Source organism: Oryctolagus cuniculus, chromosome 17 (assembly GCF_051225735.1).
Source record: "Oryctolagus cuniculus isolate XC-2025 breed Fujian yellow rabbit chromosome 17, ASM5122573v1, whole genome shotgun sequence".
Taxonomy (NCBI): Eukaryota; Metazoa; Chordata; class Mammalia; order Lagomorpha; family Leporidae; genus Oryctolagus; species Oryctolagus cuniculus.
In genome coordinates, this window is record NC_142883.1 from 18,146,739 (window position 1) to 18,170,788 (window position 24,050).

General features: G+C 55.7%; 1 protein-coding gene across 1 annotated transcript; it reads right to left on the reverse strand.

Moving 5' to 3' along the window:
* Nucleotides 1-17,021: 17,021 nt before the first annotated feature.
* On the reverse strand, nucleotides 17,022-23,691 carry C1QL1 (complement C1q like 1). Its single transcript, XM_008271618.4, has 2 exons — nucleotides 22,944-23,691; nucleotides 17,022-17,524 (listed from the first exon to the last, which is right to left on the reverse strand). Exons 1-2 carry the CDS (start codon nucleotides 23,538-23,540, stop codon nucleotides 17,345-17,347), a joined length of 777 nt encoding a protein of 258 aa, XP_008269840.3. The 5' UTR covers nucleotides 23,541-23,691; the 3' UTR covers nucleotides 17,022-17,344.
* Between the last annotated feature and the right edge of the window lie 359 nt (nucleotides 23,692-24,050).

The following is a 24,050-nucleotide window of genomic DNA, read 5'->3' on the forward strand; positions in this document are numbered from 1 at the left end:
GAATCTTGGGTAAGTCTTGTAATTCCTTAGAGCCCCAGTTCCTTTCTTCTTTCTTTCCTTCTTTCTTTCTTTTATTTTTAGGATGTTTATTTATTTGAGATGTAGAGTTACAGACAGTGAGAGGACAGAGAGAGAGGTCTTCTATCTGCTGGTTCAATCCCCAAATGGCCACAACAGCCGGAGCTGCGCCGATCCGAAGCCGGGAGCCAGAGCCGGGAGCCAGATGCTTCTTCCTGGTCTCCCACATGGGTGCAGAGGCCCAAGAACTTGGGCCATCTTCTGCTGCTTTCCAAGGCCACAGCAGAGAGCTGAACTGGAAGAGGAAGAGCTGGGACTAGAACCTGTGCCCATATGCGATGCTGGGGCCGCAGGCGGAAGGTTAACCTACTATGCCACAGTGCCAGCCTCTTCCTTTTTTTTTTTTTTTTTAAGATTTATTTATTTGAAAGGTAGAGAGAGAGAGAGAGAGAGAGAGAGGTCTTCCATTTGCTGGTTCACTCCCCAAATGGCTACAATGGCAGGAACTGGGCCTGGAGCTTCTTCCAGGTCTCCCACGCAGGTGCAGAGGCCCAAGGACCTGGGCCATCTTCCACTACTTTCCCAGGCCATAGCAGGGAGCTGAATCGGAAGTGGAGCAGCTGGGACTTAAATCTGCGCCTATATGGGATGCTGACACTGCAGGTGCTGGCTTTCCCCATCGCCACAGCACTGACTCCCTCCCCATTTTTTAAAAGAGAGCCCCAGTTTCTAAAGCTATAAAATAAAATGATATTTATAAGAAGGTTGGACATCATGTAGGGAGAGCATCTTGACGTCATTCAATGAAATGGTAACAGATGTTCTCGAATTCATTCATTCAGTAAATAGGAGGGGGCTCCAGAGAGTTGATGAGATTTTGCATTATCTTTTCTTTAAAAGATTTATTTATTTATTTATTTATTTGAAAGTCAGAGAGAAGGAGAGGCAGAGAGAGAGAGAGAGGGAGGGAGGAAGGGAGAGAGAAAGAGAGGTCCTCCATCTGCTGGTTCACTCCCCAATTGGCCACAACTGCTGGAGCTGCACCAATCCGAAGCCAGGAGCCAGGAGTCTCCTCTGGGTCTCTCACGTGGGTGCAGGGGCCTATTTACTTGGGCCATCTTCCACGGCTTCCCCGAGCCATAACAGAGAGCTGGACTGGAAGTGGAGCAGCCGGGACTTGAATCGGCACCCATAAGGGATGCTTTACCCACTATGTTACAATGCTATCCCCAACCCCCACCCCTGCATTATCTTTTAATTCTATTTCTCCATGGGCTTTCCGAAGACCCCTGTTTACTGATATGAGCTGTGAGGGCTCCGTGGATGGGGTGGTCAGTGCTTGCATTTTACAGGAGGAATGAGACAACTTGGCACTAACAGTGGTGTGAGACGCGGGCGATTTTGAGAGCACACAGGGGCATGGCTTAGGGGAGTAGCATGCTAGCTGGGATCTGAAGGAGGAGGGAGCGCTGGCGAAGGGGCAGCTGTTCCTTGGATCTCAGAGGCCTAGGGAAGAGAATTTCGCAGGGGAGAGAGTCAACTGAGAGGACGCTGAGAGGCCTTGGTCAGGTGGTCAGGTCTGGCCTGCTTTAGTGGACACAAATGGGAAACTCCTGGGCCCTGTTCTATAGATGCTGAAAAGGGGAGATTGTCTGGAACAAGACAAGAATTTTAAGGCCTAGAACTCAGACCAGAGGGCTGGTTGCAGATTTTTTTTCCCTTGTGTGAAGGCAGAAGGTGTTTCTGGACTGATGTGGCTATGGGTATGAAAGGTTGTGTGCGCCTGTGTGAGCATCTCACTACATGTGATTGCCAAGGCCACCAACTCTAGATGCTGGAACTGGGCGGGCAGAAGCACATCTGTCCCCCGCAGGCACCCTTTCACTGCACATCCCTTGCACTGAGGTGTGGCATTAGCTGCTTCAGAAATGGCCCAATGTACAGTGTCCTTGAATCCAGTCCAGGACCCCGGTGAAACCTCAGGGTCTGGCCCAGCACAGAAGTAAAGCATGAGAAAGACTGAAAAGAGGCCACATGGTTCATCAACACAGAGGTCCATGGGTGGGCTTGTTAGGAGCGGGCCCAGAGCAGCAGCCAGGCCAGGGTGGGAAGTGAGGAGCCAGCAACTCTTTTAAGGCATCTGGCTGGCAGGGGAGCAGAGAAATAGGTGGGAGCTGGAGGGGAGGTGGGGTCAAGGGTTGAGGGGTGGGTGATGACCAGGAGCTGGTGTGGGGTGAGCAGCTGAGAGTAATCGAGAGGTGTGATGTCAGTGATCAAAAGGCGGGAGGTAAGACGATCAACGGTCCCGGTTTGCCCACGTGGGACCGAGGGGTTTTGTGGAGTGCCGGACAGTCCCTGGCAAACAAGGACAGGCTGGTTATGGTGGTGGAGGCACGGATGCGGAGCAGGAAACAAGGGGGCGAGGAGGGGCACAGGTGCAGGAAGGTGTGCACGCTCGTGGTGCTCGGGTGACGGAGTCTCCTCTGTGAGATAGTAGCCGTGATCACCCACTGGACAATTAGCTTCTCATTCCGCCTCCTGCCCTTGCCACTGGGCCCGATGCATAATAAGTTCTCTATAAGTACTGGCTGGGAGGCTCAGTGGGTAAAGAAGACAGGGTACTGTGGGCAGACTGGGGCAGAGAGCAGCGAGCGGGAGGATTTACTGGGGAGTGCTTGGTCTTGGGATGGGCACCTGTGGAAGGGAAGGGAAGGAAGTGGAATGGGGCAGAGGGAGAGGTCGAGCTGGGAGCTCCGAAGCTGGGCAGACCCTCCAGATTGTCTCGAGCAGGGCCAGGGGCCCGAGCCTTTGACCCCGTGCTTGTCAGTGGTGGGGGCAGGCTGCCCTGAGAAGGGAGCAGGATGGTGAGCGAGGCAGCTCAGTCCCCAAAGGGGGCTGGCGGCTGAGAGCCACCTACTGGCAGCTCCCCTGGCAGCTGGGGGCATGGATCCTTTGGCCCGGGGCAGCGCATCACAGCATCCATGGCAGGAGGAGAAGGTGGAGGCTTCAGGAGCGAGCGATGTCTGCAATGGCTGCTCCTAGTGTGGAGTCATTATTAGGTGGCAGAGACAATATGAGACATTGTTCTACTTGGAAGATGGGCTGGGGCTGGACAGAGAGACAAGCAGATGACTGCCGGGGGAGTCCAGAGAGCCTTTGTGAAGAGCAGGCAATGGACCCAGGCTTTTTTTTTTTTTTTTTTTAATTTTTAAGAAATTTTTATTTGACAGGTAGAGTTACAGACAGTGAGAGGGAGAGACAGAGAGAAAGGTCTTCCTTCCTTTGGTTCACCCCACAAATGGCCACTACGGCCGGTGCGCTGCACCAATCCAAAGCCAGGAGCCAGGTGCTTCCTCCTGGTCTCCCATGCGGGTGCAGAGGCCCAAGCACTTGGGCCTTCCTCCAGTGCCCTTCCGGGCCACAGCAGAGAGCTGGACTGGAAGAGGAGCAACTGGGACTAGAACCAGTGCCCATAAGGGATGCCGGTGCCACAGGTGGAGGATTAACCAAGTGAGCCACGGCAATGGCCCCGTGAACACAGGCTTTAAATAATGAGCAGGGGTTCTGCGGGCGGCGAAAGTAGCTAAGAGCCTAGCAGATCCACTTCCAGCTCTGGTCAGGCAGGGGACTCCGGAGCTCTCTTGGCCTAGGCAGTTTTCCTAGTCCAGGCTGGGGCTCCTCCCACAAGGAGCAAAGGGGCCCTCAAATCTGTCCTTCTTCCACAAAGAGGCAGGAGCCCCAGCCCCTGCACAGGCCGCTTGGGCCGCAGGCAGCGTGGGAAAGGGCATTCTGACTGGGAAGGAGTGAGACTCAACCCTTCCCCTGCCTGCGCTCTCAAGGGCTGTGCAGGAAAGGGCGAGCAGTGTGACCTTGGGCAAATTAGCAACCTCTCTGCCACGGTTTCCTCATCCAAGAAATGGAGGTGATGATCCTAACTGCCTCGTGGGGTCAGAGTGAGGCTGAAGTGAGTGAACACCTGCGGGACTCGGACCAGCCCGGGTACATAAGCTGCTGTTACAGCCAGCTGTGAGGCAGACGTGAGCGCAGGCCTTGTGCCTGTAGTCCAGTAGTCCCCAAGCCCTGGAGGAGAGGCGAGGAACCGCTCACTGCCCGGGTCCACCCTCACCCCCACCCCCACAGGGCAGTTTCAGCAACAATGGGCATGGGGGCTCAGATTTTGGAGGGAAATATGCTCGTCATAAAACTACAATTATGAGCTAAAAGCTGTAGGCCCCACTGTGTTAGTAAAATGGTGCTGTCTTATCTGTGCCATGATCTATGCCCCAGACACCCTCCTCCCAACCCCCTGCCATTGCTGGAAGCCGGGTGACCAGATGGCCCAGCCACAGGTGTCAGCTCCACCCCTACCCTAATGGGATTTGGTGCTCCTACTTCCTGCCCCTCCCAAAGGTATAACAGGACCTGCTGCCAGCACACATGCTCCCTCCCTCCTGAATCCTCACTCTCTTGCTCTCTCTCTCGCTCTCGCTCTCGCTCTCGCTCTCTCCCCCCAAAGTCCATTGGGCTTCCCCCACCTGACAATAAACCTTTTCCTTACTCCCATGTTTGATGTGTTTTGTGGTGGCCTTACATTGGTGCTGTGACTCAGATCCAGGCTCTCCCGTTGACCTCGCTCTCCTCCCAGGGACCTGAACAGCTTTGGGATCCTGGATTTATGCCAGCCACAAAACACACCCCCAGACCTCCTTCCATGATCTCCATTCACACACCAGCCTTTCAAATTCCTGAGGTAAGACAGGATGGGCAGAGGATCCTCCCAGTGTGACCCTCTACAGGTTGTGGTCCTACTCGACTTCGCACCGAAGTCCTGGTACAGACACCACAACTCCTCCGGCCTCCTGCCTTTACGGACTCTGTGTCCGGGCACCAGAGGGTGTGGGTGACCACTCAACCCCCTGTTTCCCTTCTACCAGTAAGCCCTGGGCTCCAGTGACCGTGTGGGTGACAGCCTCCGTCCTCTGTTCCCGTATCCTCCTGTAGGACGGCCATGATCTCCAGGACACCCGATATCTACCAAGCCGACACTGTGGATCACCACGGGAGCTTCTCTGTCCTGTGTTCTGTCTAACTAACCCTCCCTTTGGTCATCTACCTGGACAACCAGTCTACGTTTGACCCTGACACTATTCAAGATCTTTATTACTTCTGTGAGCATTTGGGAAAGTGGAAGAAAATCTTCTATGTCTAAGCTTTCTCCTATCTCAGCTCTAAACCTTCTCTGCTCAAGTTCTCTTAACTTCCAAAGTTCTCACTAAAAAGCCAAGACCCCTTTCTTCTATGTTCACTGCTCCAGCTCGTCCCAGGAATTCCAGCTCTATCTCAGAACCAGCTCTTGTCCAAAGTCTACTCCCCTTGCCTTACCTATGATCCTCTCTAACGTGGGAATGGGCCCTGTCGCCATGCCTTCACCCACCCCCCACTCTGCCTTCATCCTCCCACTAGTCTTTGCCCCTCCCCATCCTGTCCCAATTTTACCATAAGAATAGCAAGGGAGTCCACCCTTCTGAGCTCCCAGTTTACTGCAAAACAAATTAGGTGTCCCGGGGCTCGCCTGCAGTGCCAGTATCCCATATGGGCTCTAGTTCGTGTCCTGGCTGCTCCACTTCTGATCCAGCTCTCTGCTATGGCCTGGGAAAGCAGTGGAAGATGGCCCAAGTCCTTGGGCCCCTGCACCCACATGGGAGACCTAGAAGAAGCTCCTGGCTCCTGGCTTCGGATTGGCACAGCTCTGGCTGTTGGGGCTACTCGGGGAGTGAACCAGTGGATGGAAGACCTCTCTCTCACTATGTCTCTCCTTCTCTCTCTGTGTAACTCTGACTTTCAAATAAATAAATCTTTAAATTAGGTATCCCACCCTTTTGATGCCTCTTTTGTTTTCTCATGAGCAAGCCAGACAGGACAGGCCTTGTAACTGAATGTCAAGCTGACTCACCAGGTCTCCTCAGTTCCTACAAACTTGATTCCTGGTCCAATTAGTGAGCATTTCCTAGCCTGGCCCATCAAACCAGCTGGCTCACCGGGTTAACTACTATTTCCAGACATATCTCCTTTTCCCTATTTGTCCCTTACTCTGTTACCTATCAGATTCTCCTCCTTGGGAATCTCTGGAGGGGTGCCCATCTGCTCGGTGGATACCCTCTCCCATTAAACCTAACACAATGGTGAACAATCTCCAGTAGACTTCTTGTCCGTGGCACATCGGCCTCTAGCCCACAGTCACCTTTGAGACCTGTCTGGCAGCTGCCTGAACATTTGGTTTCAGAGGCTGTCCCAAGTAGCTGACTGCTGACCAGGGTATCATTGGCCTAAGGTGTTCTTTGGGTAAAAAGAAAAGTAGACTCAAATTTAATTAGACTCTAAAAGATGTCCTTGGTAAACAGCAATCTCATGCATGAGAACTTGGTTCAGCTATAACCAGACATTGGGTTTAAAGGAATTTCTTTCTTTTGAATCTAGGAAGATCACTGCCTTTAAGAATATTGCTTTGTGGCCGGCGCCGCGGCTCACTAGGCTAATCCTCCGCCTTGCGGCGCCGGCACACCGGGTTCTAGTCCCGGTCGGGGCGCCGGATTCTGTCCCGGTTGCCCCTCTTCCAGGCCAGCCCTCTGCTGTGGCCAGGGAGTGCAGTGGAGGATGGCCCAGGTGCTTGGGCCCTGCACCCCATGGGAGACCAGGAAAAGCACCTGGCTCCTGGCTCCTGCCATCGGATCAGCGCGGTGCGCCGGCCGCAGCGCGCCGGCCGCGGCGGCCATTGGAGGGTGAACCAACGGCAAAGGAAGACCTTTCTCTCTGTCTCTCTCTCTCACTGTCCACTCTGCCTGTCAAAAAAAAAAAAAAAAAAAAAAAAAAAAAGAATATTGCTTTGTGGCCGGCGCCGCGGCTCACTAGGCTAATCCTCCGCCTTGCGGCGCCGGCACACCGGGTTCTAGTCCCGGTCGGGGCGCCGGATTCTGTCCCGGTTGCCCCTCTTCCAGGCCAGCCCTCTGCTGTGGCCAGGGAGTGCAGTGGAGGATGGCCCAGGTGCTTGGGCCCTGCACCCCATGGGAGACCAGGAAAAGCACCTGGCTCCTGGCTCCTGCCATCGGATCAGCGCGGTGCGCCGGCCGCAGCGCGCCGGCCGCGGCGGCCATTGGAGGGTGAACCAACGGCAAAGGAAGACCTTTCTCTCTGTCTCTCTCTCTCACTGTCCACTCTGCCTGTCAAAAAAAAAAAAAAAAAAAAAAAAAAAAAAGAATATTGCTTTGTGGCCGGCGCCGCGGCTCACTAGGCTAATCCTCCGCCTTGCGGCGCCGGCACACCGGGTTCTAGTCCCGGTCGGGGCGCCGGATTCTGTCCCGGTTGCCCCTCTTCCAGGCCAGCTCTCTGCTGTGGCCCAGGAAGGCAGTGGAGGATGGCCCAAGTGCTTGGGCCCTGCACCCCATGGGAGACCAGGAAAAGCACCTGGCTCCTGGCTCCCGCCATCGGATCAGTGCGCCGGCCGCAGCGCGCCGGCCGCGGCGGCCATTGGAGGGTGAACCAACGGCAAAAGGAAGACCTTTCTCTCTGTCTCTCTCTCTCACTGTCCACTCTGCCTGTCAAAAAAAAAAAAAAAATATTGCTTTGTAACTTGCCAAACTTATTTTGCAATTTGTTTTAGCAGGTTTCTGATGATATAGCAATGGGTAATGAGTGCTCAATGAAACAGCAACGGATAATCAGTACTTGTTATAGCCCCTAAGGTAGATTTTACAATCTCTGGTTTAATGTCACTGGTTTATAGCTAGAGGTTTATAAAAGGAGTAGAATTACATATGAATGTGATTTTGACCTTAATTCAGATAGAAGTATGGTACAATATCAGCATCTTCAGTCATCCAGGTGTTATTGCTAAATGTAAATTGGGTAAAGGCAAATGAGATAAATGTGTCTAAATATAAACTTTGGTACTCTCAGCACCTTGTATTCTATGTAAAAACTACTTGAGTTTGCTAACATGTCTTCGTAAATTATCCATATAAAAATAGTTCATGGCTGGCACCATGACACAGTGGGTTAATCCTCAGCCTGCAGCACTGGCATCTCACATGGGCACCATTTCTAGTCCCGGCTGCTCCTCTTCCAATCTAGTTCTCTGCTGTGGCCTGGGAAAGCAGTGGAAGATGGCCCAAGTGCTTGGGCCGCTGCACCCGCATGAAAGACCGGGAAGAAGCACCTGGTTCCTGGCTTTGGATCAGCACAACTCCGGCCATTGCGGCCACTGGGGAGTGAACCAATGGATAGAAGACCTTTCTCTCTGTCTCTCCCTCTCACTGTCTGTAACCCTACCTCCAAAATAATAAATAATCTTTTTTAAAAATAGTTCAACACTGCTTGAAAGTAGCTAAGGTTAAAATTCAATGTGTTATCTTATTTAGAAAATGTTGTCTTAATTTGGAGAATTCTAAAGGGTGATTTCAAAGTGGAAATCAGCAGAAGGAAAGCAAAAGCTATTAGTCTATTTGACATAGAACTAGAATCTGACCCTCTGTTAAAGCAAAGAGGTTTTGCAATGTATGTATGTTAGTAAATAGTTTTGAAATAGTCTTAAAAATCTGTTTAAGCCGCAGCATCTCCTTTTTTTTTTTTTTTTAAAGATTTATGTTATTTATTTGACAGGAAGAGTTACAGAGAGAGGTAGAGACAGAGAGAGAGAGGTCCTCCATCCGTTGGTTCACTCCCAAGATGTCTGCAATGACTGGAGCTGTGCCAATTGGAAGCCAGGAGCCAGGAGCTTCTTCTGGGTCTCCTACGTGGGTGCAGGGGCCCAAGGACTTGGGCCATCTTCTACTGCTTTCCCAGGCCATAGCAGAGAGCTGGATGGGAAGAGGAGCAGCCGGTACTAGAACCGGCGACCATATGGCATGCCAGCGCTTCAGGCCAGGGCATTAACCCGCTGAGCCACAGTGCTGGCCCCCGCAGCATCTCCTTTTAATAGTTTTGTTTGCTTGGTGACTCTGTCCATTTTCTAGCCAGCTCCATTAAGCTATTTTCTCTTCCCTACTTCTAACTCTGTTAAAACTGTTCTAAGTTATGGGATATGATTTCATACACTAGCTTTTTTTTTTTTTTTTTTTTTTTTTGACAGGCAGAGTGGACAGTGAGAGAGAGACAGAGAGAAAGGTCTTCCACTGGTGCCGCAGCTCACTAGGCTAATCCTCCGCCTTGCGGCACCGGCACATCAGGTTCTAGTCCCGGTCGGGGCGCCAGATTCTGTCCCAGTTGCCCCTCTTCCAGGCCAGCTCTCTGCTGTGGCCAGGGAGTGCAGTGGAGGATGGCCCAAGTGCTTGGGCCCTGCACCCCATGGGAGACCAGGATAAGTACCTGGCTCCTGCCTTCGGATCAGCACAGTGTGCCGGCCGCGGCGGCCATTGGAGGGTGAACTAACAGCAAAAGGAAGACCTTTCTCTCTGTCTCTCTCTCTCACTGTCCACTCTGCCTGTCAAAAAAAAAAAAAAAAAAAAAAAAAAAGAAAAAAAGACTCTATTACTGAAATGGCTTTATTGTCTATCTTGTGTGTTATGTTACACATGTGCACATATTGTATGTCTATATGGAAAAAGCTTATTAAGCACTCTGTTTTAATTGGTTTATAGATTAAAAATTGCTCATAGATTTAAGCTGCTAAGTTAATCAAAGATACATTTTGATACATTTTGGTTAGTGTGACCTGAATCTCTGTATCAGATGTTTTAAATTTATTGGTAAAAAGAAACTAAAACTGCTTAAGTTGTTGACATGCTTGTACTTGAGTTAGCTGGTCAAACAAGTTACATCATGTTATATATTTAAGAGATGTTTCCAAATATGTGTATTCTTGTCTTAAAATTTATAGAAGGCATTGAACCTTCTGGTAAATGGTTCTGTAAGTTGTTGTTTAATGGTTGAAATTGCTTGCTAAGTTTTCATTTGATATTGTTATTGTCAGTAAGCGATCTGGGAAGCCTGACCTGTTCCCTCACTCCTCTATTCTCTTCAAGATGCGAAACTGACTCTACACTGAAGGACTCTCCAGGATGTACAGTTTGATCTTTGGATCTTATAAAAGGGATGGCTAACATTTTCCCATATTAATAGTGTAGCCAAAACGAGAGCTTAAATTATGATTTCATGGCTAGATTTACTTTGCCATGGGCACAGTAAACAGGCAAAACCTGCCTTTCAGACCAAAAAATGGGAAAGTTTTCAAGTGAGGACATAGCTTTCCTCATGGGCATTGTCTACCTCACTGAAAAACCACTATCAGAACATGCCTGTGACTGTAGACTCTGGCTTAGGCCACAAAGATTAGCGATGGGGCTGAGCACCCCCTTGGCTTGCATCCACTTGAAGGTTTCCTCTGCTCTGCTTTGCAGGGGTAGGAAACCCTGGGAACTGGCTTTTTTCAAACTGGTTTTATTTTCCTCTTCTCTGCTTTAACAAAAACCAGGAGGAAAAGAAGGCTGGGTATCAGAAGCAATGTAAAGATAGGTGGCAGGCCAGTTAATGGCTGCTCTGTACAGTGATCTGCCATCAGGGAGACCCAACAGGCCAGTCCACTGCAGTGGCTTTTGATGTGGAAGGCCTGGGCTTCAGCAGAAGGCAGCTTATGAAGAGCCCTGGCCGCTCTGCCAGCCAAGAGTTGGATCACTGCAAATGGAACTGCCCTGGAGTTGAAGGGCACCCAGGTCAGAGCCACAGATCTTGTTGGCTCTAAGCTGAAAAGCCCTTCACTCGGCCCAGCTTCCAAAGTAACTACTGCTATTGAGGGGACGGCCAAGTAGGGTCAACAACGTTGCAGGCAGAATTGTAGAGATGTTTCCTCTCCTCTATAAAATCCTCTCTTTACTTGGTTAATGCCACTCCTATTGGCTGCTGTTCTCACCCTGGCCTTTATACTACCTTGTCTGTTTAAGTGTTTACAGGAGGTGATAATGGAACAAACCAAAGCCTTCACCAACCAGGCAGTCAACCAAATGCTGCTACAGGGATATACTTAGCTCCCACCCAGGAGGGGAGAGACATCGCCCCTTGCCAGCAGAGAGTAATTCGTCACCTCATGTTAGCAGGAAGTAGCTTTAAAGACAGATCATTGTCCCTCCACCCCTCCTGGATTTTGGAGGCTGATATAACCCCATATAACATTTGCTTTATAAAAAACAAAAGGGAGGGCCGGCGTTGTGGCATAGCGGGTAAAGCCACCGCCTGCAGTGCCGTCATCCCATATGGGTGCCAGTTCTAGTCTTGGCTGGCTGCTCCACTTCCACTCCAGCTCTCTGCTGTGGCCTGGGACAGCAGTAGAAGATGGCCCAAGTAAATAGGCCCCTGTACCCACCAGGGAGGGCCAGAGGAAGCTCCTGGCTTCAGATCAATGCAGCTCCAGCTGTGGCTGCCAAGTGGGGAGTGAACCAGTGGATGGAAGAACTCTCTCTGCCTCTCCTTCTCTGTATAACTCTGACTTTCAATAAATAAATTTAACAACAAAAAGGGGGAGGGGGTGGGAATGTTAGTAAAATGGTGCCATCTTATCTGTGGTGCAATCTACGCCCCAGATACCTCCTTGGCTCTAGCTCCCCTTTCCCCACCATTGCTGGAAGCTGGGTGACCAGATGGCCCAACCACAGGTGTCAGCTCCACCCCAACCCTGATGGGATACAGTGCTCCTACTTCCCTGCCCCTCACCCCCAGACCTGCTTCCAGCACTCGTGCTCTCTCCCTCCTGATTCCTCTCTCTTACTCTCACCCCCCCCTCCGCCCCGGGCTGACAGGCTTCCCTGACCCAACAATAAACCTTTCCCTCAACTCCGGCGTTCGGTGTGTTTTGTGGTGGCCTTACACACCTAGTCCAGCTCCCTCAGCAGCGAGCCCTGTGGGTGGTCTCTGAAACCCTCTCTGCACTCCAGCGCTGTCGTGTCCCGGGTGTATCTGTGTGACCCCCAGTGCTGTCGTGTCCCGGTGTAGCTGTGTGACCCCCAGTGCTGTCGTGTCCCGGTGTATCTGAGTGACCCCCAGTGCTGTCGTGTCCCCGGTGTATCTGTGTGACCCCCAGCGCTGTCGTGTCCCCGGTGTAGCTGTGTGACCCCCAGTGCTGTCGTGTCCCGGGTGTATCTGTGTGACCCCAGTGCTGTCGTGTCCCGGTGTAGCTGTGTGACCCCCAGTGCTGTCGTGTCCCGGGTGTATCTGTGTGACCCCCAGCGCTGTCGTGTCCCCGGTGTATCTGTGTGACCCCCAGTGCTGTCGTGTCCCGGGTGTATCTGTGTGACCCCCAGTGCTGTCGTGTCCCGGGTGTATCTGTGTGACCCCCAGTGCTGTCGTGTCCCCGGTGTATCTGTGTGACCCCCAGTGCTGTCGTGTCCCCGGTGTATCTGTGTGACCCCAGTGCTGTCGTGTCCTGGGTGTATCTGAGTGACCCCCAGTGCTGTCGTGTCCCGGGTGTATCTGCGTGACCCCCAGTGCTGTTGTGTCCCGGGTGTATCTGTGTGACCCCCAGTGCTGTCGTGTCCCGGGTGTATCTGTGTGACCCCCAGTGCTGTCGTGTCCCGGGTGTATCTGTGTGACCCCCAGTGCTGTCGTGTCCCGGGTGTAGCTGTGTGACCCCCAGTGCTGTCGTGTCCCGGGTGTATCTGTGTGACCCCAGTGCTGTCGTGTCCCGGGTGTATCTGAGTGACCCCCAGTGCTGTCGTGTCCCGGGTGTATCTGTGTGACCCCAGTGCTGTCGTGTCCTGGGTGTATCTGAGTGACCCCCAGCGCTGTCGTGTCCCGGGTGTATCTGAGTGACCCCCAGTGCCGTCGTGTCCCGGGTGTATCTGTGTGACTCCCAGTGCTGTCGTGTCCCCGGTGTAGCTGTGTGACCCTGGTGGCTATCTCTGGATGGCTTTCCATCCATCTCTGGAGGCTCCACACCAAGCTGGAGCCTTGCCCACAGGAGATGTCAGCAACATTTGCTGAAATGAGCAGAGCAAATCGAGACAGCAGCCGGTGGCCAGCACCTGGGGGGCGTCCCGGGGCCCTCATCCTACACTGGAGGTCCCAGAGCAGAAGGATGAGGAAATCCAAGTGGGAGAGCAGGGGGCTCGGGGAGCGCCCCTCTCAGGACTCAGCTCCACATCCTGTGCCAGAGGCCGAGTCTGCCCGTAGGGCCCCTCACTTAGGGGCTGCCGGGGTCGGAGATCGCGCCTGTCTTCGGCTCCCTTGGCGAGCGAGCACCATCTCCATCCCAGGCATTGACCTGCCGTCGGAAGAACCTGGAGTCACCGGGCTCGGGAGCCTCGGGTTGCAACAACGACACATGTGCATTTTATTTCATAACTCACAAAAGAACTTACCGTCTCCCACCTCACAGCATCCTGCAGGTAGCCATTTTATGACCCATTCCCATTTTACACATAGCAAAACTGAGGCTCGAGAGGTGATGTATCTCCCTGAAACACTGAGCTTGGTGAGGACTTGAACCCAGTTCTTCTTGTCTCCATGACCTGCTCTCTCTGGTTCTAGTTCTGCCCTGGACCAACCATTCCTCTCTGGGCCTTAGTTTTGCCAGCTGTGTAATGGGACTTGCCTATTACATGGCTTTGAATCTCAATGTGGGCAAATGTGTAGCGAGTGGACTGCACAGGGTATGTGGGGGGTGAGGCCTCGTGCCCCTTTCTGCTCCACCCCAGCTGCCACCTCTCAGTTACCCTTCAGCCCCCTTCCAGTTCCCAGCACGTGTAGACTTCACATCCACATTATTATCACCTCATTTGTAGGACTTAAGGTTAGCTGGCAGGGAGCGAGGAGCTCACACCTCCAATTCTGCTTTCAAATATACCTTCACAGCTTGTGAAAGTAACCTTATTAACAGCATCTAACCTGTGCCATTTCATCTAGGGGCACCCAGGTAAATTCAGGCAGAAGGAACCAGGACATGGGACACAACATGGCTGACTGGTGGAAGGAAGCCCCGGGACCTCCTGGGATTTTTCTCCCAGACTTTGGGGGTCCTGGAGCTATTGTCAGGGTCAACAGAACTCGGATGAGGCCCAGAGCAGCCTTGAGCGATTGGCTTCTCTCCTTGGGGCTTTGCTTCTGCCTGCTCCTCTGGTGCCTGGAACTCCGCCGGGAAACAGCCCCTGTGCCCCCTCCTCCCCCAGGTCCCCTGTCTCCTGGACGCTTGTCCAGGATTGATTCTCTGGACAGCTCCCCCTCTGAGCAGTAAATGAAATATCGGTTACCAGGAGTGAGACGGGAGGCAATTAACCCCGAGACCTGCCCGTGGCAGATGTGTTTGTGGCAAGCTGAAGCGGAAAACCGAACACACCTGCCTGGCCTTCCTGCAAAGTCATCCAATTAGGGCAGCCCCCAGCGGTGGGCGCCGCTGCCCCTTCTGGTCCCCAAAACCCCAGAAACCAGGGCAGCACCAGCCCCAGGGCTGGCCGCTGCCGGGGCACAGGATGGCTTTGCCATTCTGGGTGTGGGTGAGCGCCAGGGGCACCTCTGTCCTCACACCCCTCCTGGTGTGGACATTGTTTGTTAATTACACTTGTCTTAAAGGGGGAGACACCAGGCTTCCTTCATCCAGAGTCTTCCCAGCATGCCTCACTTTTGCCATCCGCCCAGCCCTGTCCCCTAGAATGTTCCTGTGCCAGAGAAGTCCCCAACTGAAGAGGAGGGGGAGACACAGCTTTCAAACTCCTTGTTTTCAGGGAGCCTCCAGTCCAAGAACGGAGACTCAGCCTCTGCTCCGAGAGCCCCCAGCTGGAGGAAACAGGGTCCTCCTTCAGGGAACCCCCAGGTTAAGGGGGAGACCATCCCTGGGGAGACCCTCAGACCCATTCATGGGAGCCCTTTGCTGCTAAGAATCCTCAAATCCCTGGCGTCGGAACAGACATCCCCCACTCTCAAAGAGATGACAATTTGAGGAAGAAACACAGTTTTTTATCTGTGAGGTCTGACAGGGGAGTCACAGGTCTTGCCTTCGGGAAGCTTTCCAATCTGACAGCGGAGACGCAGTCCTTGCCCTCAAGTGTCCCAAGCCTGGGGGGAATACAGGCTTTGCCCTTGGGGAGTCCCTGTGTGACAGGGAGACACTGCCCCACTAGGCTGCCCTGCAGCTGGGATGTTGCCTGCGCGACAAGCAGCTGGCAGCTGGCACTGCAGGACACTCCTAGTGGAAAGGTAGAAAAAGTCCTTGGCTTCAGTCCAGCCCCAGCTGTGCCACAAACTTATTGCATGACCACGGGCAAGTCACGAATGTTCTTCAGACTGATTTCCTCATCTGCAAAATGAAGATTTTAGTCCCATCTCTCAAAGTGACAAGAGGATTGTCAAGTCACCAGACAGAAAAGCAAGCCAGCTAGTCAGCCAGCGAGGCGCTCCCTACAGAAATGATTAGCATGGCTTTATTGTAACGCAGGTCTTGCATCAGCCCCTATGGGCCCTGGGGAAGGGTGGGGACGCCTACCCCCATACACACACAGGTGTAGTGGTTGGGTAATGCCAGTCCAGGGTGGCCATTAAGGAATCACAGGGAGCAGTGGGTGGTACTGGGGATCAAGGGAGAGGGGGGCTGCCTTCTAATCTAATCACTCTTCCCTCAGAGCCTCTAGTTGCAGCCAGACCTGCCAGGGGTTTTATTGGGTTTGTGGGGACCTGCAGATTTCAATCTCCAGACCCCACAGGGAAGGAACAAGCATTAAGCTAATTTTATTAAATGGCCACAGCTGGCAGTGGGGGGAAGTAGGGGAGAGAAGGGAGGATAAAGAAAGTCATTCAAGTCCGCTAGCCACGACAAGGGTCCATACATGGGGCCCGGCCAGGAGGGAGTTACCCCTCCTTCCTGTCTCTCCAGCTGAGCCAGGCCGGGAGGGGAGGCCAGATGGGACCTTCCGTCAATGGAGAGCCTTGGGAGTCTCCGGGAGGCGCAGCCCGTGGCTGCTGCCCAGGGCACATGCTTGTGAAGACATCAGGCTTCTGCAGGGCTGCGGTGGGAGGGGAAGGGCAGGACCAGGCTGTCCCACTGCCACCCTCAGTTCTGCTTTGGGGATCCCAGGTCTTTATGGGACACAATAATACAGGCTAAGAGTGTGGTCTTTGGTTCGAATAATGGCAAGTGCCTGTTCCTAGCTGTGCACTGCTGGCAAGTTACTTAGCCTCTCCAAGCCTGTTTCCCCATCTACAGTGGATAAAGTAACAGCGCCCACATCAAAGGCATGAAAGCATTGTCTGCAAAGCTACTCCCCAAGGACATGCACATGGTGGAATAACACAAAGTTCTACACAGTATCTATTCATCAGCTATAACTACTTAGGAATGCCCTAACTGTGCGACCAGACCTTAGCCCCAGTTCCAGGAGGCGAGGGAGGCAGTGGCAGGACAAGGAGACAGTGTGCCTTGGATTCAAGAGCAGTCACAGAACTCAGCAACCATGTCACAACAGGCAAGCTATTTAACCTCCCTGGAGGACTAAGACCCACCTATCCAGCCTCCTAGGACATACCCGAGAGCCTTCTGAAAGCTTGAAAGGGACGTGCAGGCAAAGCTTTGTTTATTGAGCACAGACACAGTACCTCTTTAATCCTCAGTCACATGAACTAGGTCTCCTTTATTGATGAGAAGACTGTGACCAAGAGGCGAAGCCCCCAGACAAGCACATGGCGTGCAAAACCTGTTCCTTTGAACGCCAGCCCAGAATCCAGTCTGAGAGGAGCGACTTGCCCAGGACCACACACACGCCAGTACAGGGACCAGAACCCAGCTCCTGCACTTGAGAGCGCCTGTGTCTTGGGATGCAGATGCAAAGCAGGGACCTCTCCGTGGAAGATGCCCTCATCCTGCCCGCTGCGGCCGTGGGGGGCATTGGGCCTTTTGGGCCATCTCCCCCAGGGGCAGTTCTCATCCTGGCACCTGCTCCTCCTCTTTCCCTTGGAAGTTCCCCCCAGGCCCCTTCCCCTTCTGGAAGAGGACAGGATCCAGGGTGCCCTCCCCAGGGCACAGACTGAAACCCCCGCCGGGTGCAAATGTTTTTATTATAGCTTTGGTCAGACGGGGTGCTGCCGGGTGGCGACCCCCGGGAGCCGGAGGGCAGCTCATCACAGCACAGGAAGCAACTCTGCCGCGACCTCTCCCCAGGCGGGGTGGCACTGGCAGGCGGGGGGCGAGCAGTGAACAGTCCTATCTGTACAGATAGACAGCGCAGGCGGGCAGGCGGGTGGACCGGGACCGGGGCGCGCGCGCTGGACCCGGCTTGGCAGATAGCTGCGGCCCAGGCGGTGGTCAGCGCCGTCCGAGGGTGGCGTAGCCTGGGGGCGTGGCGTGGCGGGGGCGGGGCGCTCAGTCGGAGTAGATGATGAAGCCCGAGAACGTGCTGTACTTGTTGCTGTTGCCGCCGTGCGCCTTGCCGCCGTCCAGCTTGATGAAGACCTCGTCGCCCGCGTCCAGGTGCAGGATCACGCTGTTGCTGGCGTAGTCGTAGTTCTGGTCTGCATCCTGGGCGATGGCGCTGGCCCGCACCTGCGGGGGTGGTGGGGTACGGGGTAGGGATGTGAGGGGGCCACAGGGGGACACTGAAGGCCCGGAAAGCCGACCTCCAGAATCGCAGCGCCCTGCGTCTTGGCAGGTGGGCATGGAGGAGCCCCGGGTTCCTGGGGCGGGTCTAACCTGGGCCTGAATCCAGAGCCAAGTAGAATCTTGCTCCTAATTCCTCTGGGTGATACAGTGTGGCCCACCGGGAGCCCCAGAGGTCCCAGGACACCCAGCCGGGAAGTCTTTCCTTGCAAAGAGTAATTCCCTGGACTTCTGCAGAATGGAGAGCCTACACTTCTCTCCTCATTCCTCTCTGCTTTTTCTTTTCTTTTTTTGACAGGCAGAGTTAGACAGTGAGAGAGAGAGAGAGAGACAGAGAGAAAGGTCTTCCTTCTGTTGGTTCACCGGCCACTACGGCCGGTGCGCTGCGCCGATCCGAAGCCAGGAGCCAGGTGCTTCCTCCTGGTCTCCCATGCGGGTGCAGGGCCCAAGCGCCTGGGCCATCCTCCACTGCACTCCCAGGCCACAGCAGAGAGCTGGACTGGGAGAGGAGCAACCGAGACAGAACCAGTGCCCCAACCGGGACTAGAACCCGGGGTGCCAGCGCCACAGGTGGAGGATTAACCTAGTGAGCCTCGGCGCTGGCCTCCTCTCTGCTTTAATATGAATAATGAGGGATGGGCATTTAGCAGTCCAGACACTCACAATCCACATCCGAGACTCTGGGTTGGATACCCAGCTCCAGCGGATGGGAGCTCTCCGTGTAAATCCGTCTCTGCCTCTCAAATAAATGAAAAGTTTGGAAAAATCATGGTGATGCCTTATACTTTAGTCACCCACGCAACCGTCAGTGATGGACACAGGGGGATCCCTGGCCCCACACGGGTCTGGCAGCTGGGCCTGGTCTTTGGACTCCTCACCTGGAGTCCACTAGAGTCTCTCACACTGGGGCAGGGACGGGAGAGGCCTGGTATTTCTTTCACCTTCCGTGGCTTCACTGGGACTCAAGTGCCAGCCTCCAGGGAGGGGTCACTATGGCCCTGCGCCTACTATACTGCCCGATGAGGAGGATCTCTAGCCCCTCCCGTCTCGCCTCAGAGTGGTGCAGAGGAGCTGGGCGAAGGGAAGGGAATCAGGGCCTTACAGCCCCCTGCCATCCTCGGGCTGATCTGCCATCTTCACCTCAATGGGCAATGGGCAGGGACAGGAGGACCACGAGTCGAGTACAGCATTTGGGCTTGAAGCCTGCTGTCACTTTCGAGAGCTGAGTACATCATAAGAAATTGGAGTGTGCTGTGGAGATGGAAAAATTTCCTCCAGGCTTTCTTCTCTAACAGCCGAGGTCTGGGGCTCCCCAGGATATCAGAAGGGCCACCTCCTTCAGGGTCAAGGCTCGGGGACGGGGGCGCTACTTTGAGGGGGTTCTCTCAGAGACTTTGCAACAGCCCCTCTCTATCCTGACCCTCCCTGAAGACAGTCCCCCACCCCCACCCCAGGACTACCATCTGGGCTGGACCAAGCCAGATGAGGGGAGGGGCCTCTCCTCCCTCCTGGGCTGGAGGCAGAACCGCAGGGCAGCTGGGCCAAAGCTGCTGACTCAGCAGCGATGCCGCAGCCGAGAGGACCCCACGTATTTGCACGCAGTGCTCCCTCTAAAGCCCAAATCCCCCCAGTCCAGGCTCTCCTCCCCTCAACCTCGTCTTTCCCAACCTGGGAGGGCACTGCTGGGGACTTCAGCTGGGAAAGCCCCTGGGCTGGGGAACAGAACGAGGGAGGATGCTGTCCGTGGAGCAGCTCAGCTTTTCTATGTGGGAAGGAAGGCGAAGCCCTCGCCCCACCACTGCCACCTTCGTAAAAGCCTTCTGATGGTGGAGAGAAGCAGTTCACTCTTGACGGGGCTTTGGGCCACTAGGGAAGAGCTGGCTGCAGGCAGCCACCTTCTGCCTAGTTCCCTGCGCTCCGATCCTGGTAGTATTTATTAGTACACATGCATTTCATTATCCTTGCTAATAAATTACTACTAATAACAATTATTTTTATTGCCCGGATTAATTTAGCCTTAACTCATTAAAACAGTGTGCTCCTTAATAGCGAAACCCATTAGAAAACAGTCATCCGTCATCAGGAATCTCCTGGTGATGTGACAGCCATCAGAACTGTTATGCTTATATTTATTATTTATTCATCACCATGATTGTTGCTGTAATTATCCTAATTATCCATGGAGGCAGGGAGAATTAATGCCCTTCCATCTTTAGACGGTGGGGGATCCAGGAAGGGAACCCAGGACTCCCAATTCTTGGCCCAAGACTGGGAACAATGGAGGCAGCCAGCTCCTCCTGGGGGCCAAGAGCAAACCTGGGGACTTGTGGTTGCCATGGAAGCAGGGAAGCAGGTCTGCCCTTGTCATAAAGGGGTACCATGGAACCACCTCCTTAAAGGCTGTCAGGAGGGGAAACTGAGGCAGTGGTCTGACCAGGGGAACTGGGTGGAATAGGGGGTATTCAGGAAATGTGTCCATGCCCCCAGATCAATGCTGAGATCTTGGTTGTGCAGCTGTGACTCCCCACGCAGCCAGTCGGGACCACAGGGAACACTTGCTCTATGCATGTACCAGGAGCCTACTGGCCAGGCACTGTGCTCTGTGCTGTGAGAGGTATTAGGGGCCAGACAGGTTGGCCAGGGGGCCCTTCCCACCATCAGGTGAGAGAAGGATCTCAGGTCTTTATACTTCAGCCCTCAATTTATATGTGCCACCAGCTTCTCCTCTCGATCAGCCTGTGTTGTCCAAGCCCTAGCCCACTTGGAACACCCCCCCCCCTTTCCCAAAGCCCCCCTCCCTGGACAAGCAGCACCCTGGCCAGAGGCCCTGCATGGTCAACACAGCCCCTGCCCCCAGCCCAAGTTTACGGGGTTTTGTGTCCTGCCTGATCCGTCTGAACTGTGGATCTTAGGGGCAGCTGCCGGCAGTGCGCCTCGCCCCGGGCAGCCCAGCACCCTTTCCTCAGGCTCCGCACGTCCTAATGACCAGGGCTCGGTGCCAAGCTGAGGGGCCTCGGAGGACAGAGAAGGGATCTCCGCACCCGGCACGCAGGCGGCCACCCCCACAGCCCGTCTCACCTGGGGAAGGGCCAGGGCCCAGATTCGGCTCTGCCTGCCCCCGAGAAATTCTGGAAGCCCCTCTGCAGGCAGGGAGCCAGGAGGAAAGGCACAGAGCTCGTGGCGGGCCTGGTTCTGAAGGCCTGGGGGCGTGGCTCCTCTCCTGTTCCCACCCACGGTCCCGCCTGTGCTCGTCTCTGCTCACGTGAATGTCCGTGTCCACCTCTGCGCCAGCCTGTCCCTACACCTGAGCTTTTATTTCCTCCCTAGCCAGGTCTCCTCGCCTGTAGAACCCAAGCTCACCAACGTCTCCCCCAGCCAGGTCGGTGTCGGCCAGGGTGGAGCCACCAGGAACAGGAGCTGCCCGTTGGCGTCCCAGCCCCTTCTTAACAAAACACTTGTGTGGACCCGCACAGTGACTACTGTCCCCCTGCATGGGCCATGGAGACCTAAAGAGCAAGTGCATGGAGCCCCCGGTACCAAGCCCAAACCTGGCTCCTAGCAGGGCTCCACCAGGAATGGCTCATAAGTTGAATAAGTCTCCCAGGCAGTCTGGAAGGAGAAGTCACGGAGGAAAAGGGAGAGACTGACTGTTCCTCTTGGGTTCTTTTGGGTGAGGCCATCCGGGTAGCCGTGAAAGAGCTGGGTCCTTGAACCCCTAGTTACAGCCACCTCCTTTTTTCTATCATCCTTGATTCTACCTCCACTGAGCACCCCTTCTTCAGGCTCAGCAACACCCTATCCCTGCTGGAGGGGAAAAAAGGAGTGGTTTCACCTCCCTGTGATTGAAGCAAGCAGCCCCACCCCAAACAAACGCCATCATCAAGGCCTCCTCTTCCCTCATTTCTGGGACCCCACTGCACCCTCCTGAGATGGCGCAGGGTCTAAGGGCACACGGGTGGTCTGGTTATTGCCTTTATATCCACGTGAGCCCCTGTGCCCCGAAACCTCAGCTTTGTGCCAGCCCAAACTTTCTTCGGGAGGGGAAGAACTTCCACTGATGAAGGTGACATTGGTGCATCCCTTATTGATGACTGATAAGGGGAATTGTGGGGCCGTCTGCAGAATGCGCACTTGCCGGATACTGGGGGCCTCCCATTTGGTCAGGAACCAAGGACAAAGAGGAGAGACACAGGAGCCGCATAGACACAAGTGAGACAGCAAGAGACAAGGAATAGACGAGAAGGGGGTCAGACCCACGGAGAGGGACCAGAATCCCAGGGAGGGACAGATACAGAGACAGAAGAAAAGGCAGAGGAGAGGCAGCCACTGGGGTGGGAGGACTGTCAAGGGGGCAGGGGAGAGGGGAGAGGGGACAAACTTCTGAGCACGTGGTGGCCTTTCTGCTAACTCCCCTGCCTGCTCCTCCCCCACCCCCAAGCCTTGCAGACCCCAGGCCAGCAGAGCCGCAGGGTAGCGCTGCCATGGGAGGGTCTGGGGTCCCAGTCTGAGGCAGATTCCTTCCAGCCCCTATCAACCCAGCTGCAGTTCTGACCAGGGCTCATCTTCTTCCAAGAGAATGCTCAGCCTGGCCACACACCCCCTCCATGGTCCCACACCGTTGGAGGGGAGGTAGCACCCAGGAGCTGGGTGGAGGTTGGTCTCAGGGCTACTGTTCCAAGGGCAGTGCACACCGTTCCCACACACTCAATGCCTTCCAGCTCTGGTGTCTGGAATGGGGACAGGGAATGGGGAAGATCCACCCCCCTTCCAGAGGCAGAATGGGTTGGGAGACCAAGAGGAGGAGTTCCCACTCCTGCCCTGTTGCAGGAGGCAAAACTTTCCCCCTGAGGCCGCCTGTTTGCAGTGGGTCGCTCTGACACAGTAGGAGGGGGCTGGCACTCCCAGATTTTGCCAAAGGTGTCAGAAAGATCCTACAGTCCCCAAGGCTCTGCACACCGGTCTCCCTCTGCCTTTGTGCCTTAAACAATTCCTGCAGTCCGACCCTCCCCTTGCACGCATAGCGCCCCGCGGCGCCGCGGCTGCGTCTGTCTCCCACCCTCTACCCGGGGCCCCAGAGCCCTTCCCTGCCCTCCCCCCCCCCCGTTGTGGCAGTCTGAATCTCCCTCCCAGGGCCAGGCCCCCAGCAGCCAGGTACGCGGCCGCCCCAGTGCTCTGACTAGATGCGCCCAGCACCATCTATCTGCCTCGGAGCAGGGCCCGGTAACCTAAGACTCGGGGATGCCCGCTGGCTCCGCCCGTCCCGGGCCGCGGTGAGGTCTCCACCTGCCCTCGCCGGACTCCGATCCCGCACCCGTGTGCCCAGGGCGCCCTGCCCCCTGCCAGCCCCACGCCCCGCCTGGCCCACCTGGCCGTTCTTGCACAGGTCCGCCCACATACTGGTGCCGTCGCCGCCGCGCATGAGGACGTGGTAGGTGAAAAAGTAGGTGCCGGGAATGTTGCACGTAAACTTGCCGCTGGCCGCGTCGTAGTTGTTGCCCAGGTTGGTGACCACGTCGTCAAACTTGAGCACCTCGTACCCCTCGTGAGGGTTCTTGAGGCCAGCGTAGAAGGCCACGCGCGGCACCGTGGTGTAGGTGGCTGTGCTGATGGCGCCGCTGCCCCCGGGACCTGGCAGCCCGGGAGGACCTGGCTTGCCTGGCTCACCTTTCTCCCCCGGCGGCCCCACGGGGCCTGGAGGACCGGGGTCCCCAGGAGGCCCCGGGGGTCCCGGCTTGCCCGTGCGACCCGGTTTCCCCTGGGGGCCCTGCACCAGCGTGGAGGGCGGGGGCGCGCCGCTCTGCTCGCTCAGGGCGTCGCCGCCGTCGGGCCGCGCGCCGGCGCCGGGGCCCCGCGCGGGGTACGGGTCGCACACCATGCGGCAGGTGCCCAGCATCTCATAGTGGCCGTCCGGGCCGCCCGAGCTCACCAGCACGGGGATCAGCACCACCAGCACCAGCAGCATCACCACGCCCGCGGCGGCCGCCAGCAGCGTCTTCCGGCCGGCGCGGAGCCTGGGGAGCGCCGGGCCGCCCGGCCGCGCCGTCGGGGCAATGGTGCCGGCGGGCGGGGGGCGCGGGCGGGAGGCCCGCGCTCAAGGGCGGTCCGGCGGGGTTGCAGGCATGGGGCCGGGCCCCGGGCGCCGCGCTGCGCTCGGTGCGCTGCGGAGCCCAGCCGCCGGCTCCTGCCTCGCGCCTCCCTCCCGCTGCGCGGCCGGACTGAGCCCGGCGGCCGCCGCCTCCCGCCTCGCGCCTCGCTCCTCCCGCCTCCTGGCGCCGGGGCCACCGCCCCCTCCGCGTGGCCCCGCCCACTCGCTCCGCGCGGCTCTGCGAGCGCGAGGGGTGTGGCTGTGGGCGGGGCCTGCGCCTAATTGGGCCGCGGGCGCCTTGGTGGGCGGGGCTTCTGGGCGGGGGCGGGGCCCGGAGGGGCCGCGGGAGACTGAGACTGGGCAACAGGGATGGGGTTGGAATCGGAG

Bases quoted from the DNA above. Each gene is read 5' to 3' on its own strand.
- C1QL1 (XM_008271618.4), bottom strand. From the start codon at position 23,540: ATGCTGCTGGTGCTGGTGGTGCTGATCCCCGTGCTGGTGAGCTCGGGC. The intron at 17,525-22,943 runs GTGGGCCAGGCG...CCACCCCCGCAG, and splicing joins ACCTGTGCAAGAACGGCCAG to GTGCGGGCCAGCGCCATCGC.